Raw genomic sequence first — 19,975 nt, 5'->3', positions numbered from 1 at the left:
AGAGCATAGATAAGGGTCACTTTCAATCAGTTTATAAATATTAAGGTTTTTTAGAGAAAATGCATGAGTTTACGACTGGGTAAATGACACTTGGATTATACTGCACGAGTTGTGTGAGAGTTTGTAAACTGATGTTTTGATGTAGTTTTCTGTTGTTAAATGTGGACCCCAATCAATCAATAAATCAATATGTTCATTGTTTTCCATGGAGGCAAGCAAGAAACAGAGTTTTCTTCACAAATTTAAAGTAACACAGCATGACTAATTGATATACAAACTGTCATTTAGTGGGTGACGTATTCCTTTAAAAAGTGGAAAACTAGAATGTAATATAAATGTTACTTAGGCTAAATCACTGTTGATTGTAATAGTTTTTGTGAAGTGTTAGCATGTCGTAAGAAGTCATGTTTGATAATTTTTACTTCATGTTTATGCTCTCAGTCATCAAGACTTTGAGAGCCCCTGATCTGAGATTTTTGCTGTTAAACTGCAACAAAATTCTCCTGGTTGGAATTCCCTCAGACCTGGCAGGGTTTGGTCACAGAAGGTAAAGACTGAACATGGCCCCCTTCAATGTTATAAAGGTGATTACGGCCCTGCAATGATAATATTTTCTTACTCTTAGAGGGTGATAAAACTGATTCCCCTTATGTGGATTTCACCATTTCCACCCTTTTTGTTAATATCTGAGTTGTGGGTGGCTTTGTGCCATAATGATACTGCAGCAATTAGTTTAGTGTTTTGCATAAAGGCATAAAAGCTTGTGTTCCTAATGGTGATTTTTAAGTGCCATGCATAACAACACTGCACTGCACCAAAAACCCCAGACCAAACACAGAGGGGGTGTTTCTTTGGATTTTCATTGACGTAGGAGCAGCTGGCAAGGTCAGGCTGTCTTTTGAGAATGAATTGATAACACCTAAATGCTTTTATGTGCAAGGTGTAAATTAATGAACTGGTATTTTAGCATGTCCTGTTATAGTCGCAGCCAAGGTGACTCTGCTGACACTCTGATAAGAATCATGGCAACAGCCCCCTGCAGGATAATTAATGTGTACTTTGTGTATCAGTCCCTTCCAGTCTGTGTATATGCTAACATGAATATAGGTGGGCTGCCACTAGCAATCCCTGTTTTTCAATCATCATGTCATTTGCTGAAAGAATTAGTGGATTCATTGATTAGTTGACTGATGAAAAATAATAGTTTTTAAAGCCAAAATGTTTTAACATTCACTCAAATGTGAGTATTAACTATTTTGCTACAGTGCTTCAACTGAATATTTTAGGATTTTAGACTTTTGGCCAAATAAAACTCTTGGGAATTTTTTTCATCATTTTTGGACATTTTACAGACAGTCATATCTTTTTCTGTAAAATGTCCATGGCCATTATAAGTCACTTTAAATAAAAATGGTGCTTAACAGTACCCAGAAGCAGTTGGTTCCTAAACTTTAGGAAACCTGTTTTGGTGCTATATGACAGCCATCTTTTAAAGGTGCTGTACCACCCCTTTGCCAAATATTGCTTTATAGAGGTGCCATATAGCATTAAATTGATCTTAATTTTTCGTGCCTGGGGGCCGTTGAATGATGCCAGATAATCCCATAGATAAGTTGATATGCTTCTAAATTATATTTCTATTTTAAGTTTCAATGATCAATAATCTTTCTTTATACATTGTTGGCTTAATGGATTTGCAATCCTGTACAAAATGCTTATTAAGAAAGTCGATAGGTTACATATTCAGTCAATCATAAACAATCAGGAGCTTCTACTTTGTCACAAAATTAAGTAAAAGAAAAAGTATGCATTTTGGAACACAGCAAAGTTGAGCTTGCCAGACACAGAGGCAAACCTGGAGAGCTCTGCTGGTGTTACTTTGCACTGCATGTAGTTAAAGCTCTATACACTGTAGATTCTAGCATCCAGTATATATACGAGACAGTAAAATTACACATGCATTTCTCTGTCACTGCAAAATGTTATCAGATGCAGTGGGCCATCCCAGTATTTTTATCACATTGCATATGCATTAGGACACATTTAATCTTTTTCTGGCATACCTAATGGTATGATTGTATGCTTCCAAACAGACCACGCATAATAAATAAAATCTACATACATGGCTGATGAATCATCTTGTCTGTGCTTACATCATCTATGTTACCACATAAGCTAAAGGTCAACTCTTTATTTAATCCCAATCATGAATTTAAGTAGATCAAGACATACAAAAAAGGACTATAATCTCCTGAATTATATGTGTGTATGTACAGTGCATGGCATTCTGCAGCGTAAGTGCAGACAAAGTTTGGAAGTTAAACTCAGGTTTGTTGCGTGCGAGCACAGGGCGCATCAGTCATGGCCGTGTGTTCTGGGAATTGCCCAGGCCCCTCAGCGGGATCACAGATGGTGACTCGGCTGAAATGCTGGATAATCACCCTCCATGCAAAAAAAAAAAAAAAGAAAAAGAAAAAAAAAACCTGATGTAATTGGGACTCAAATGAAAGTGAAGAATAAAATGTGTTCCCTGGCAGCGTACAGACAATGAGGTTGCTGGTCGTGTCATAGACCTCTTCACCCTGTTGGCCTTATGTGATCTGCTTGAGGGAAGAAAATCCTCTTTCCTAGTCATCGCCCCGGATATTGTGATCTGTGAGAGCTCAACCCATTGGTCCATGGGGCCACTGAGAGAAGACCTAATTTATTTAAGTCTAGCTCCAATGAGCCGGATTTTATGGCAGTCGGAAAGAGCAAAAACCCTTAGATTAATACTTTAAGACCCATCCCTCTGGTTATTAGCATTACTTACCTTAAAACAACAAAACATGAGAGATTTGCACTTCATACCGTGCAGTTTCTTAATTGAAATAACAGGAGCAGAGAGTATCAAGTGAAACGCAGCAGTGCAATGTGTGAACAGCTGAGGCCATTTGTCAGTAAATAAATACTACAACTCTTCCAGATCCCAGCCAGCTCCTGTGTTTTGCTAGTTAGCTGGCGAAGTTAGCTTCACATTGACACTGACCAGGTATTTTTAAGGTGGACTATTAATGTGGATCAGTTATGATCTCAGCTGCTCCTAATCAGATGGTGGAGGAATCTCTGGCTGCTGATCTGAGTTATGGAGACAATAACTGATCCCAGCTTAAAATTTATTTTGGTTATATTAGAACTGTAACTATAAGTGTTAAATTATTGTTGTCGGGTTAAGTTTTGTAGAATTTGTGAATGTGTTATGTGGATTTGCTAATAGTGTTTTGTATCAATTCATATTTATATATCAAAGTGTACTTCAAACTGTGAAGAGGTAATACATTAAATTTCCAGTTCAAATATGCCTTTGCAATAAAAAAAAGCCATTTTTTCATATTGTCTACTGTTGTTTTGTGCTTTATTTTGAAAAAAAACGTATCCGTACTGTTAAGGCACTGGTAAATTTTTAAAAGTATCATTTTGGATTGGAAATAAAAACCCAAATGATAACCAAACCCATTCTTCATAATCTCAGGTATTTCTCATTATAACTTCAGAATGCTTACCTTCTCTTGGTATTGCCTGCGCGAGGAGTCCAGGGACTGAATTAGAGCTGTGGCGTGGCCCACAAACATGGCGTAGCACGTGGCTCCTACAATCATACTCAGCATGGTGATCCACAGGTCAGACATGCTGACAGGTGCCCGGGCGCCGTACCCGATGCACAGCATGTGGCTCATGGCTTTGAAGAGGGCATACGAGTATTGCTTACCCCAGGAAACATTCTGCAAGGACAAAGAGAGAGAGAGCGAGAGAGAGGGGGAAGATAGAGAGAGACAGAGAGGGGTTGGGGGGAGTTACTGCGAGGCAAGGCAGGGAGGGAAGGCTCTCCAGCAGGCAAGATAGAAAGACAGGCTTTCCTTTGATGGATCACTGAATCTCCACCAAACACTCTGCCAGCACGCTCTTCATGCCTCACAGAGTAATGCCCTTACTGAGTGGCTGAACTCTCTACCTGTCTCTTTTTCTCTCTTTTCTTACAGTCTTTCACTCCCTCTCTGTCTGGCTTTATTCGTTTCATTGTTTGCCAAGGGGGGGAAGGGTTAATGTTTGCTAGTGTTCCAACAACAAAAAAACTTGCATTTTTTACAGAAGTCTGTGGAATTGTTTCCTGACATGCCCGAGGCAACTTTCACAGCTAATATTCTATGTATAATGCACCGAGTATGTAAAGTGTGTAAAAATTTTAAACTTTGTACCTTTTGCTACAATGCAAAATATAAAACTAGTATATAAAGTTAGAAATATATAATATGTGTGTGATGCTACAATGTACAACATATATATAGATATACAATAAGAATATATACAGTATGTGTAACATGTTAAACATAGCTCCTAGTTGAAAATGTAGTGAGTCAGTCATGAACAACAATCTTCAGCCACACTTTGCTACAAATGCAGGGAAGTGATTTGCGCGGGGCGAGAGTCATTCCTTTCATCGTTCACTGCATGTGTTCTCATAAAAGTAACGTCGTCCTGTGTGCCTTCAACTATATAATAATATCTCGAGTGGAGTTCATGAGGCCCTTATTATCCAGTAAGGTGTCCAGCTGGGTTTATGTGCAGCCATTTCATTGTCGACTCGTCATTACTCAGACTAAGTTGTTTGAAAACGACCTGATCGGTTGCTGCCCACGGGGAAACAACAGACTGGAAGACGTGCAATTCTGCCACTTGAGATCAGCTCCTATGACTCATCTGGTCTATCATTAGTTTTTGACAATACGTACTGAAGACTAAGGTATTATGAGGCATGGATGGATCATTACAAGATTAGTATGGCTGAACCTGTAATAATAGCACACTAAGGGAAACTAGAATTACTGCCTGACAGGTGTACTGCAACCTTGAACCAGTCAAGCTGCGGTTACAGTGTACGTCCATGTCTGTCCAGAGTTATGTGTAGCCATGACAGTAGACAATGCTTCAAAAACTTCGAATGTGGATAATGCGGCAAAAAAGCTACATATTCTAAATAATAAACACTTCACACACATCTTCAGCCCCGCAGCAAACAGAAGAGCTATACAACCATCACAGTTTCAAGGTGGGAACCAATTCAGAATCCAACCAAATGTCTCCCCTTCTGTTACTGAGATATGACGCTGAATAAAGTTTAAAAAAGTTTTTTTGCAGAACATTATAATGCCAGAGTGAAGTTGACCTTTGACCATTAAATGTCATAATTTCATCATTTCATTTTTAGCAGACATTTGTGTGAAATTTTGTCAGAATTAGTGTACAAATTATTGAGTTATGGCCACGAATGGGGTGGACAGAAAACTCAAAAAACATAATTCCTCTAGCCACAGGTGTTGCTCTGGGTTGTTTCTATTTCTTTAAACCAATCAAAGTTTTCTTAGGCGGCACTAAGCTCAGGAAGTAGCAACTGTGCCTTTTGCAAAATAGTGTCAAGAGGGAACTTGTTATGGTGCAGCATTTGCTTGTGGTGAGGCGAGCAATGGTATTAAAAATCACTGAATCTCTGCAAAAGAAAACATCACATAAGACACTGAGCAATTAGGTTGCTAACTCAAAAGTTATTTTTCAATCACAGCGCCAAAACACAGTGTGGAGATAGGTTTGGCTATGCAAGACCGGCTGCATGTAGCAAGGCTAATTTTGGACGGGGATTTCAGACGCGGCCAGATGACACACTGTACAAACTAGTTTGTTCTTGAACATACACTGGCCTTTGGGCAGCTGTTTCAGATTTTTAAAAGAACTTTGTGCTTATATACTAAGCATTAAGAAATCTTATAAACAGTCTTGCTTCCTCTACTTACTATTACTATGCAATACATAAAAATGAACTATAGCTTTATAGCTGCATTCCAGATTTCAGAAATGTCTTTTTTTGTCACTACTTGTAGGTTTTAAGTCTCAAGAGAAGTAATGTCTCAGATCAGGGTTTAGACTCCTCATTAATAAAGTCCATGTCAAATGTGTGTCTTTTTGCCTGGAGACATGCAAAATCTCTACTGAGTTCCCAAACAGGCCCACTGAGGCTACATAGTAAGTTACTGTCTGGAGACAAATGGGAAGCTTTCCAGTTCAGGTCATGTAGCCAATTTGCTGACTCCTCCAATACATCACCTCCAGTGAAAAATAAATGCTGAGGAGGCGCTCCAAATAGAAAACCTATCTCACCCAAAACAGAATTGCGAATGAAAGAAATATGAAACCTCCGGAATATATGTTTACTCTCTGTCCTTTTTCACTGGCTGACATGCCACACTGTAATAGAGCACATCCCATCATGTTCACACGCTGGTGCCCCCTTTTGTCACGGCATTCCCTGTTCTGCTCGACTCCACGCTGTTCGTCGACTGGGATTTAGTAAATGAGTAAATCTACAGCTAATCAACTGCCCTGGATGACTCACCAATACTCATCTCCATGCTGATTAGTTTATTTTTCCAAAGACTGATTAGAAATTTTGTCCAGTTTGTTGGTTTTGGAAGTTTCAAATTTTTTGTTTTTCGTTAAACAAAATAATGTATTCAAGTTCCATACAAATAGCCACCATTTTTCCTTCAATACACACTGTAATAGAGATATTTGTGGCAGAAATACTTCATATTTTGGGTAGTATTTCACAGTGGCACACAACACAAAAACGATCACTACCTGACCATGTAACGGTTTGTAAGGCCATGAGCCTTTGGTGCCCTTTCTCATCTGTGCACTTAACATGTAACCTGCAGAAACTTTGTGGAAAAGCAAAGAAATCTCATTCTGACAGATGAAAAACAATAAGCTTGTGGTGACTGACCACATCTTTTGCTATTTTTCCTTGTCCATGTGTTTGGTGCACTCAAACAGTTCTACCGGGGATGTCTGCACTGCATGAGCGTGTCATATAATCCTTTGGTATTACAGGTTATATAGGGATTGAAACTGACGTCACATCTTGTTGTACTATATGTCACATTTCTGAGCGTTTGTTTTTGAATAGATGCAGGCATTACTTTGAGGCACATTTCAGTATAGACTGAATAGGTGAACTGTGAAATCTAAGAGGAGTGAGGAAATGCTGTGACCAGTTTTCATCAGCCATCGTAACTTGCTCACTTAGAGTTTCCTAACAGCAGTTGCCAACAATTAGGAATTAGCTTTGGATGATTATTTATCAAAGGAATTTTGAATTTTCATTTGTGTATAGCAAAGGAAAGTGTTGGTGTTAGTATGTACCGGAGTTGGGAATGTTTATGATTTGTAGTGTCAATATGAAATTTGATAACCAGTGCCTGTTTGTTGTGTAGTATGTCACACAGAATGCATATACAAATGACATGACAGCTCCCAAAAAATGATACTAAAAACTGCTGTATTCAAAATTCAGGTCCAAGCTTTGATATTTAAAAGCCCTTATAATACTGTTAACAGCTCTGAACTGTAGCTGTTTGATATAAAATATGCAACATAACTTAGTGCATGTTGCAGGGGCTATAAGACCCCAAAACAGGGGAGGTGGGACATCTATGACAAATTAAATACTGTCTGATTCAACATCTTGGAGACAAATGTGTAAAATGTCCAAAACTTTCAGTTTTAAAAGACAGAAACTCAATGAAAAAGAAAGACTCTTGTTAACATAGACTATAGCAGCAATAACATCTGTATTATTTCAGGTTTCAGTCCTTACGGTTTGTATTTTTCCTTCGATTACAGTAAGTGACTCACAGCAGATCTGGTGAAGTGCAAGCCGCCAATCTTACACTACATACAGTATTGGATTTTTTTGTCTGTTGATAGTAGTAATCAAAGGACAGACATAAACATGTATTTTCTTGCAGTATGTTCAAAGTGTCAAGAAAAGCCAGAATGACAGGATTATTTAACTGTTATTTCCTGCATTGTAGCCTCCTGTCCTTTGGGAAGAGTGAGTCACTGCAGTATTAATACCAGAAAATACATTTTCTACTTTCTACAATCCCCTTGATTTTAATGAATGTGGCTAACACAGCAGATGTATTCAGTTCCTCCAGAGTTCTAAATATAATTGAGCTCTGGATGCAGCAAAACAAGTGACATCAGATGTTGCATATTCATCCCTCAGCAGCTCTGCCTTTTGTTTCCAAGCACAACAGTAAAGTGAGTTCACAGACGTCATTATCACATGCATAAAAACTAATCTCAATGATTCAAATCACTTAAAAGTTTCTATAATCAGCCTGGGCAAACTGTTTGTCTGCGATTGTATGTTTAACAACTTGCCAGCATTTGGATTCATTAGTCACAACGTGGTGCCTCCAACAGCCCCGTCACACAAGATGTCACTGGTTATGTGAGCGGGAAGGCAATCGATGCTTCACCATCGTCCCAGTGTTGAGTGTGACCCAGAGGCTTTGGTTGTTGTCGATACCAGTGAGTTACTATGAGACTAACAGGATGTAATGCACTGCTGCAAAGGACAGAATTTGACCCCTCAGCAGCATCAGCGCTCGTAGAGCAAACAACAAAAATTAAAGTGGTTACTCATCTGTACTCCCACTGATGCACACTGCTTCAATAGCTGTCCCACTTTCAATGCAGCGTTAGTTTTTAGTAAAAGGCAATTAAAAAAACATTTCCTTTGTGCCTAATTTCATCAGTTTTATCTTTCATATTTTATTCCAGGTACGTAAATGCCTCCCTCTTGTGTTTTCTTGTTATCCATATTTGAAAAGAACCAGCACAAAAACATCTGCATTAACTGGTTGGAATTACTCAATCATACCACTCTCTAAAACCCGGCAAGCTGTCCCATGGACAGGAGGGGGAAAAAAAGTGATACACAATATTCTTTTTTTTTTTTTTCAATTACGTAATCAAACTACAAGCTGTTCGCCCTGGGAGTGCACAGAAGGCGCAACAGTCTTTGAACACATAAGCGAGGAAGTGCAGAGGTCTGCTGTCCTGCATGAGTACCAAACTGGAACTTGGCAAGGAGAGCGCAGACAGTGATGTGTCTCAGTGTGAACAAACCTGGACTTGGCCTGACTAAAATTTCTAGGTTTAAACTACACAAGGAAGCAACCTGTTTTATGTGTGGTATCGAGAAACTGCATGCACTCTCTAGATGATTAACAAGAGTGATCTCGTCAAATATCCTGCAACAGCCCCTTAAAAATTAAGCATCACTGTTGTAGTGTTGTTCTTAGCAGCCATGCTTAACATCTTGACAATTCAGGTGGAAAGACTCCTGTATTTCCAAAACAAAGATGCTTCCAGGTCGGATAAGCCTGACAAAAAGAAACACAATGACAACGGATCCTTTTTAGCCAAGCCACTTCAAAAAGCCAAAAGCAAGAACTACAGTATGCAATAGAAGAATATATAGATAACCCCAGTACTGAGACCTCAATCCCAGAATATGAACTAGCATTTCAGCACCTCCGGTTCCCTTGTCTTAAGGTCAATGGGTTTTTAGTTGGATGCCTGTAATAAGGTCTGTGGTTAACACTCGTTTAAGAGACTTTCACGTTTTGTTCTATGAAATAAAATGCCAGTACATGCCCCACTCACAAACTTTTAAGCTTTTATGTCTTAAAAAAGGTGGTTGCAAACAAATGGCCAAATGAGACTACAGAACGTCATCACATCGAGCTACGCCGAACACAGCGTTACAGCCTCGTAGCAGTGGCGATGCAACCATGTAGTAGTTCCTTGTAGCCTAGTGTTAGCTTTTTATTTCTGGCAACTACATTTAGGCTTAAAAAATCTTTAAAGTGGTGTTCATTTTGAATGAAAGCAACGATCTTGCTGAACAAAACGTGTAAGTATCATAAACACTTGTTTACCACAGAGCTTATTTGCTGCAATGATCCAAAATCCAATAGAAAAACCTCATAGGCTTTTTGACAAGGGAACCAGGGCGATGTTAGCTGTTGAGTTGGCCTGCAGAAAAACACTTAATAACAGGAAAGGGGAAACCTGACTGAAGTTCTGCTGAAGCTTGCTTAACAGTCATTGGAGCACAGTGCATAAAGGGGCGGGTCAACTTCATCCAAACAATTGTTCTCTGCAGCAAATAATTAGCCAAAACAGCCAGATTTGTTAACATCTGCAGAGTTAGTTCTGCAAAAATAAAACCAATACGTCCTCATGTTGAGGAAAGTGCCATGAGAGAGGAGAGATATTAAAAAAAACAAGATTTGATTAATTCATAAACTCTGACTCTGGCTGTTGAGAGTGACTCATTCAGGGGTTGGGGAAGAAAGAGATGGGAAAGCAGTGGGTGGTCCAGGGATAAAAGAGGCTGAAGGGGTGTTATGTGCGGTTAGGCTAAGCCTTTCTGTTTTGTTTTTGTCTCATCTACCTACACTATCTGTCTGTCCGTCGGCCCTTAAATCTCTCTGAGACATGAATCCTCAACAGGCTACTGCTCAGCTGTCTCTATCCTTAACATGAGACCCAGGCAGGAACAGTACACACAAAAAACACTAACAAAACTCACATGTTCCTCCACACTCCTAAACACAAATCTATACACTGTACATGCAGACAAAAGCAACATCCCACCACCCTCTCACCCGAGCCAACACAGGGACAGCAGCATTATCTTGCCTGGTGATTAAGTAAATGCAGCCTCTAAAGAGTAAGAAGCTACTCTCAGGCCATTAGTCAAGAAGATAACAGTCCTACACCCTGTACTGCAACACTCAGCAGTATCTGCAGTCCTCGTTGGCCCCACTCTTCTTCTCACAGCTGGAGACAGAAAGTACCAAGCCAACAACAGAAAAAAACATATAAAAAAATGATGCAATCTGAATTTAAAGCAGTCACTCCTTAAGCAACTCAAAGACACGACCTCTGACAGTCCCTCCCCTGACTGGCCGGAGGGATCACATTATGTATTTATATCTGCAGTAAACAGAAGGAAGGAGATATCTTATCAAGATTTTGAGCTTATGAACACTAATGCATCGCGATGGTGTGAGAAGAGGAATCTCACATGTGGGCAGGGCTTTTCACTTTGGATTTGGCAGACCGCAGTCAGCACACAGGCCTCTACTTCTGAGGATCCGCAGGGACCAGATTCCACAAATTGCTCATTCTACCACATTACAGTCAGTAACACTATGTTAGCTGCTGACATCCTACAGAACCAATCACATTCACAAAAAAATCACTTTCAATATTTCTTATGGAGGGCTGCAACTAACGGTTATTTCCATCAATTATGTTTTGCATTCGTTTTGTTCTGCACGCTAAGGTCCAATGCAAGTTTTCAGTCGTCACAAAAAACTGAGAATAAATCAATACAGAAAGCCTTCTGGAAAGTGAAACATATTGACATTGAATTCTTTTTACTTCCTTTATTGATTTATCCTTTTTGTTGTTGTTTCTGTGAGACTTTCTTTGTATTTTGGTGAGGAGTTGTACACTGTATTCCTGGTGTGTATTTGCATTAAAAAGCCAACCCCTTCTCATTCCCAAGGCACCACATATGGCCCCTGGTCTGTGGTCCTGCCTGCTGATACACTTGGCTTTAAACAAAGGGTTCATTTTTTACTGCCTTTACATACAAAAATAGATAAACCATTTTTTAATGCTACTGGCAGAGATACAGTCAATAGATGGCACTAGAGGGCAGTGTCAAAAATTCCACACAACAACAAACGAGGCGGCGGTGGAGGAGGTCGTAATAATGTACCTTTTAACAGAGGCAGCATTGTAGATGGCGGTGGTCTGCAAGGCTATTAAATACATCGCAACGTGTGGACGCAGAATCATTTAATTGCACAAATACAGACAAAGTGAACGCAGAGTACGGCGAAAAGGCTCCATCGGTGTCCCCATACACATCTGATGTTGAGCATATATGTCTGTCCGCAGTACTACAGTTGTGGAAAGAGCGAGACAGTGTGAGTAGGGTGGCTGGAAGGGAGAAGGGGCTGGATGGGTCAAACACAAAAGACATTCCCCCAGAGACCGACATTTGTGTCTTGCATGGATCCAATTTTTTGTAAATCTGTGGCATCATCACAATGTTAAGACCATGAGCCAAGTGCGCAGGCGGGCCCAAAGACAAAAACAGTACTGTGCATATTCAAAGGGTCGCAAACCTGGAACCTAGAAACTTTTTTTGGTATATGCACCAGATAAGCAATTTCATTGGACTGCACAGGCACAATCTTGGGGTCCAGTATCTTTTTTATTATTATATATTTATGGTTTTGTTGGACCATCAGATATTTGACTGTTCAAAATTGTTGCAGATTAATTTTAGGCCTATTGACTAATTAAATAATCAACTAATCTTTTCGGTGCTCTCAACGCTGTCCCAATCTGTATTTTCATACCTGAACACAAGAAGCAAAATTGGGCTAGATTCATGAAATATATGTTAATCCTAATCCAAGAAGTTGTGAAAGTGCTGATATCTGAAAGCTTTATTGTCCCTTCAGATTCCCAAACAGACGAACTCTGCGAGGTTCTATATATAGGCGTGCTATTCTGCAGCTGCAGTCAGAGCATATCTCCAGAAACCTTACATCTGTCAGGAGCTGGAAGACATCTTTGTGATGTTGTTGCGACATACTGCATACAAATGATCTTAGTTTCATTTCAGCAATGTTTTATCTCAACTATAAGCGTCCAGCACACAGGTATCCTGCAGTATATTAGCTCTTTGTTTCAGAGGCCCCTTTGCAATCCCCACATATGGCTGTAGATTTCCACAGTACAAATGATATTGCCACACAAGGTGGGCAGCAAATTAGCCTTCTACATGATTCCCATTTTGTATCGATTTGCGTACAAGAAGGGGAACATATCTGACTCATTCTGAGCAAGAGGAGCAACACAAGTGCAAGGAGACGTTTCTGATTACACTCGGCGATTACAATTTGAATCCAAAGCCTTGCTGATCAAAGGTAAGTTTAAAAAATCTCTGATGCTGCAGTAAACGAAGAAGTTGTTTTGTGCACATAACCATTAGCAGGAATGAATTGTGACAGTTGTGCGAAAAATTATATCACTGCAAATTCATTTCTGGTGCAAACAGAGATAGATAATGTCTGTTCAGGATGAGTAACACATGCTAGTTGGTGCTGGGCTCACTTGGGCAACTCATTGCCTTCAAGTACAAATAAGAGTGGGGGATACAGGGTTGTGATGTTGAGGAGAGCTGACATTTGCACCTCCGGCCTGATGCCTCTGAGCAGTCAGTGTGCATGTGGAGTACAGAAATGTTTGTCAGAGAGAGGGAGATGAGAGGGCAGAAGAGTTCCCCCGGCGAGCATTTACAATCAGTATTACCCGGGAGGCCTGTGCACACTTCTACACTATCACATTGCTCTGAGAGGAGCAACCATAGTCCGTTTGACCCCAACTCAAAGAACGAGAGGGAAAAACTGAAAAAAAAAACAGCCCACACAAGAAAAAGCAGACACAGAAGGGAGACGGTCCCCAAAGAGCTCAAACTCCATGTAGAATATGGAGGGGCCAAAGCGGATTGGGAGTCAGATCTGGGTGAAGACATTACAGAGGAATTATGGCAGTCTATCTTCAAAAGAGTTCTTACTTCTTCAGTCTGTGCCAGACATTGCATAATGCAGTGCAAAATCCTGCATGGCACCCACTGGATGAAACAAAAAATGTCTAGATACTTCCCAAACGTTAGTCCTTCATGTAATCGTTGCAACTTATGTCCCACCACTCATGCTCATATGTTCTGGTCCTGTGCTAAGCTTCAAGAATTTTGGTCTCTTTTATTTAAAACAATCTCAGAATGCCTGAACCAAACTATTGACCCATTCATAGCCGTCTTAGCTGCCCCTCCAGACCCCAACGTAATACGTAAACTGCAGCTGACTGTAACACTTTTGCTTCTTTACTCGCCAGACCCCTAATAATATTTAAATAGGAAGATGCACATCCACCTATCTTTTCTCACTGGATCAAAGACGTACTGTACTTTCTCAAGCACGATACAATTAAATACTCATTAAGGGGCTCCACAAAGACAAATATTTTCTTTTTAATAGTCTTCAAATACATTTGGGACAGCCTATTTTTTTTTTTTTACTATTGGGGGTTTGTTTTGCTTTCGTCTTGTTGTTAGTTTTCTTAATCACTATATTCTGATCTTGTCTCTATTGTTTATATAATATGAATATATCATATAGCCCTATACAACTTATGAAAAGCACAATAACAGTAAAAAAAGAAAGAATGTGGAGGGGCCAGAAATAACATGAGAAGTAACATTTAGAAAAAAAATTCACAGAGAAAGGTCCACACGCAGTAGCTCCCTTAAATGCAATTCATGAGCACAACCACAAGTGACTTGACCAGTGGTTGTGCTAATAAATTGCACTTAAAGGAGCTACGTTTTGTGGACCTTTTATTGCTGTCTTCTTTTGGTCCAGTGCCTGATTTTAACAGGTTTTTTGGATGTGAATGACTACCATATTTTTTGTAGGAAAAAATAAAAAATAAAACTGTGATATATATGTGTGCAAATACTATGAAACAAGGAAAACCAAGAACGTTGCTGCAAATGTTAATCAAGATTTGATGCTAGCTGTGAAAGAAAATTCTAAAATGCAGCCCATTACTGTACAGTACCTCTGCTATTTATGCACTGTAAAAAAATAAGGGCCTCACTACCTATGCTATGTTTCTTTGCTGGCTGGCAGATCAATAACGCACCTGCCCCTGATGAACTGTACCAGCACTTCTTATTTATGATGGACCCTTGAACACCACTGTATTTCAAACCAAAACACTTGGAGTGAACAAGACCAAGACTGTTTCTTATGTTTTAAAAATGCTCATTACTCAGTAACTGCAGTATTTTTTATATCAATAATAATGAAATAAATAGAAATAGAAATACTATATTTTGTTATTTAGGGTAACAATTAACTTAAAACTTGCACATGGGCAGATAATGAGACAACAGGCCCCTGGGCACAGACAGGCAGAAGGCCCCACCACCTCTCCTACATAAGAGCAAGCCACACAGGCTTTGTAGTTGTTTACCTCCTTCTATGTTGTTGTTTTATCTCACTTTGTAGACATTACGCATTTCTCTGTAGTTTTGTGTTTCTTTGATGTTCTTATGAATTTCTCTGTAGTTTTGAGTCTCTTAACATCGGTTTGTAGTCATTTCCTGTCTCTTTGTGGTTGTTTTGCTCCTTTATATAGTTGTTGTGAGTCTCTTTGCAGTAGTTTTGTATCTTTTTGTGGTCATTGTGAGTCTCTTTGTTGTTCTTTTATGTTTCGTCATGGTCATTTTGAGTCGCTTTGCAGTTGTTTTAACTCTCTGTGGTCATTTATGTTTCTTTTGGTCATTTCAAGTCTTTTCGTAGTTGTTTTAAGTCTCTTTGTAGTTGCCTTATGTCTCTGTCTGTTTGTAGTCGTTTTATGTTTGTGTGTGGTCATTCTGAGTCTCTTTCTGTTTGGTACATGTCTCTTCCAGTTACATTTTGCCCAGTAGTAGGCCTTTTCAGTAATACATCCATGCACTTGCACCGTTAAAAGTGTCAACATACAGTCTGAACATACCAGCATTATCTACGAGCTGAGCAGCCACGCAGGGTTGTTTAAGGATGAAATAACTGCCTGCTCTTTGATTTTCCTCTTCATACTGTACTGCCAGAACTAACTAGTTCTACCCTGCAATACAGGAACAATGCTGTTTTGGGCCATGTGTCTTTAGCACAATATAATATATATATATACAATTAAATGCAAAACCCCTCTTACATATACCCAATGCCAAAATAACAAACAAAAGAGAAGAGTGTGTAATACTTACAACCATACCATTTAGGGACACCCAGCAGTCAGGGGGGAAGTCTTGCAGGAGAGGCACCAGATACTGGAGGCAGCCATCCCAGTGACACAGAAGCAGCATCATCCCTATCAAATTAAATATTCTTACCACTGCACTAGCCAGGTCATAGGTCATATGGAAAATCTGTCAAAGAGATAAAGAGATAGAAAGACCTTAATTAGACTCTTTAGCAACTCATTTGTTATGTGATCATACAATATGTTTAAGTACATTATGTCATAAAACAGACAGACAGACTGGTTCAGATTTAGAGCTGTTGGTGTCTCTGAAACATCACATGCGTTGGTATTTCAGAGATACAAAAAGATTTAAGATAAAAGGATTAAAAAGGGACTTAAAACGTTCACAAAAGTACAAAGTCACCTTTGAAGTAGAGGGCATGGTGTGCCTGTTTGACCACCAGAGAATATGTCGTTACCAATGTGTGTGTGTGTGTGTGTGTGTGTGTGTGTGTGTGTGTGTGTGTGTGTGTGTGTGTGTGTGTGTGTGTGTATCTCACAGATGTTGAGCTGTAAAATTCAACATGGATGCTCTCCAAAACAAACTGACCAGTGGAAGAAATACACATACAGCACAGAGTAGGTAATGCAGAGTGAGTGAAGTGAATAATCCTCAATGATGAAGGCAGTGCATTCATCTGGAATAATCAGCCGGGACTTGTGTTTAAATGCATATTATTTTATCAGAGCAGGAAATTTCAGAATAGAAAGTCATCAACTGGGTGACTAAGCGTATGTGCAATGTGAAGCGGTTTCATTCACGTCGGATCTGGGCGTAGAGAATTGACTCACGCCCGGCTGGCTGTGGCACTAATTCAGAGTTTCCCATTAGCATGAGAAACCCATTACTTCTTTCCAGGTTAGTTGTTCCATAATCACCCTCACGCTGGAGCTCAATTTCTCCTTCCAAAAAAGTTAAATATGGAAGGAAGAAGATTGGCAATTGCTGATTGCTGTGTTGTGCATAATAAACCTCCACCATTTGCCAATTTGTTGAATGAAAGATTTCAGGTAATTAGTATCTATTTTTAAGTTTATGGCTTTCTTTTGTCTTTAAACAGCCCATTCTGCTAATCACAAACGTAATGACAATTTAACTGGGCCTCCGGCTATGGTACAAAACACTGCCATGAGGTTACAAGAAATCATGCAAAGTGAGGACGTTTTTGTTTCAGGTATGTTTTTCTACAGCACTGATAAACGTTTCAAAGTTGTACATGATGCTGATAACACAAAATGTAGTTCTTCAAGTAATACATCTACTAAAATAATGCCAGACAGAAGCATGCCAGGGAAATGCCAGCATGGATGACTTACGGGTTGTCAAAGAAAAATGTAACATCTTGTATTTAGGCATATTGTAATATACAGTATCACAGCATCGTGTTGTCTTTAATATCACAATCCAAATCAAATCCCAAGCGTTAACTACTCTTATAAAGCGAAAAGTTTTGGTGAGCAGGCATGTGGAGAACAGAGATGCAGGGGGTGTCAGATCAATGGAAAAGAGGTGGCAAACTGGTTTGTAATCAAGGATTAAAAACTCACTTGTCACTCGTGTTGATTAACAGAGCACTGCAGGTGCAGCTCCACCTGAAGCATCTCTAAATGCACAGTAGGGAGCAGATTCTAGAAATTATTTTTATAACATCTTAGTTCTCATAGAGAGTTAGTTAAAATGGGCTTAATGTCAGCATCAACCATCCCTTCAGTCCTCAGTATATGATTCGAATGCCAGTCAGCACAAGCTTAAAGTGCAATCACTCCAGAAAAGAAAGAGCCTGAGCGTGGACTTCATATTGTGCTGATTCTGAATCAGTTTTGCCATGCAAAATCTGCCATTAACCCCCCTCCACCCCCCTACCCCCTAAACACCAGGTGTTTTAAAAGCTCTTTGAATCCACATCTCTCCACCCAGGCCTATTGTGACTATCCTGTAACCTTTCTGCACAAAGGACAGTGTCCACACACAGAACAGATGAGAGAACAAGAGGCTGAGCTGATGCTCAGATCCCTCTATGGTTCAACTCATCCACAGGGAGATACAGTGCACTGCCCTCACAGACTAAAATTAGCCCGTAGCTTACAGGACGGCTGTCTCAATGCACCCAGTATCTCCTCCGCTGCCTACATCTTTATTCTTAATTTAGCAGATCTCTCTCTCCCTCTGTTGGGTGTGTGTGTCTTCACACTCATCACACTTAGGTGACATAATAGGACAGAACAACAGGCGCAGGGCAGAAGAGAACGGGAGAGATGAAAACAAAGACAGAATGGTAGCTAATAAAGGTGCACATTCTTGGAGGATTGCAACAAGACTGGAGACAGGAAATAGCACCTTGGTCCCTCTTTGAATTGCAAATGATTCACACCAGGCAGAAATAGACCTGGGTCGACTGCTTGTCTGCACTCTTTCAATGAATGCATAATCAAAAAAATACAACAAAAGGAACTGAAAAATTAAGCAGAGAGGACCGGGCTTTAGGGGAAAGCAGATGATAAGGTTACATGTGTCTGAAGGTTGCAGAGAGGTTTTACAAATTCCCAGGGACCGTTTCACTTTGCTGGGAAGCCTCTGTGACCTCTGGGTCACGCTGAGTCACCCAGCACAGAGAGGAAAGATGTAGAAACTCATTAACGCAATGAGGGATTTGTTTGGGTTTGTATTTCGAGGGGGCACCGGTTTGAAAAGCCTGCTAGTGGCAGCAGGTAGCCACGAGGTATTAGTCTATTAATAGAGATGATAATAATAGAGGCTGCAGGTGTAGATCAGTGGTCAGGCCACAGGATTATACAGGATAACCTTCATTGTGAGGTAGGGATCTATGAGGGTGAATTTTAACTGTTTGAAAGAGCGGGGGTGTTGGAGTTGTCACCACTAAGGACATACAATGTATTAGGATTAAAACATTGTCTCTTTATGGCACTTTCTTTGCTGAATATGTGCAACTTTTCTGTGTAACATAAATCAGTTAACCACCTATCAGTTAACCTAACAAACAAGACAGTTAGAGAAGGTACAAAGGGAGAGAGTTTATAAATTCAGGCTCTAAAAGCTGTTCAGAGGGCCTACGTCCCTGCTGTGGAGAACACGTCCTATGTCGTGCTCACGATATGTGTCATCAGAACTAAAGATGCCAGAGACTTCAGTTCCCACAACTTTAAAACACGCACATATCGGATCATTACTCAGCAACTTTCTGTGACCGGGCGTTTATGAGTCGCACTAAGGCCACAGACAGTATTGTGTCTGTGCGGCACACAATGTTGATGGAGAGGATTAAAATATAGGCCAACATGTGAAGGTAGGGAAATCAGACGCGATCTAAAAATAAACGCAGCACAGCACTGATGGCGTTTGAGGATTTTTTTTTACTAAAGCTTTCACATAAAACGACATTAGAGGAAGTTACTTAAACTAGCCTTAAAGGTTACTTGTAAACTATGTTCAGTTTGAATGAAGCAAACTTAGATTATTAATTCTGAAAATGCAGATACAGATTATTTCTCTGTTACTTTACACTACACCACGAAGCACAGCAGTCACCTGAAGAAAATGCTGGCATTGTACTGTACGTTTCTGCAAGCCAAGGATATGTTCCAGTGGAACGTTTCATATGTAACATATCAGTGTTTGTCAAGTTGTGTCATTTTTGATCTAATTTTACAAACAACAGGTAAATGTTTAAATTATTCACTGCTGTGTTTTCATCAGCTTTTAGGCTGTGGATTAGGGTATTTTGTACTGGTCCAATAGTGGAAAAAAAAAGATTTTGTTTTTGACCAAACAGAGTAGTTTGAGCCAAAAAATGATCCTTAACTCACCACAACCAACTCTTTTTGTGCCAAAACCTGAACATACATTAACCAAATTGTTGTTGAAAAATAAAGTTTCAGTGTGTCTGCTACATGATAACATGTAAACATAAAATACCTGTGGTTTGCATTAACATTCAATGCCAAGATATATTTATGGCAATTGGGTTGAGCATAGCAACCCTATTAAAACTGTGTTCAAAAATGTCTGTGGCTAAAATGTATTTTCATTATCTATTAATCTGGGAATTATTTTCTTAATTCATTCATTCCAAGGTGACATCTTTGAATAGCTTGTTTTTTGTGACCACCAAAGTCTAAATGTTTT

At 39.7% G+C, this 19,975-nt stretch overlaps 1 protein-coding gene across 1 annotated transcript in view; it reads right to left on the bottom strand.

Moving 5' to 3' along the window:
* Positions 1-19,975, bottom strand: part of hcn1 (hyperpolarization activated cyclic nucleotide-gated potassium channel 1) — an 87,733-nt gene that overhangs the window by 33,633 nt on the left and 34,125 nt on the right. The window contains exons 3-4 of the mRNA XM_042509368.2: positions 15,794-15,955; positions 3,543-3,761 (exon numbers count right to left, since the gene is read on the bottom strand). Coding sequence (XP_042365302.2) covers positions 3,543-3,761; positions 15,794-15,955 — 381 coding nt within the window. The remainder of the gene's footprint in view (positions 1-3,542; positions 3,762-15,793; positions 15,956-19,975) is intronic.

This window comes from Plectropomus leopardus, chromosome 20 (genome assembly GCF_026936395.1).
Source record: "Plectropomus leopardus strain MGB_pleo_1.0 chromosome 20, ASM2693639v1, whole genome shotgun sequence".
NCBI lineage: Eukaryota > Metazoa > Chordata > Actinopteri > Perciformes > Serranidae > Plectropomus > Plectropomus leopardus.
The sequence above is the reverse complement of the archived record's forward strand: the minus strand, read 5'-3'. Positions and strand labels throughout refer to the sequence as shown.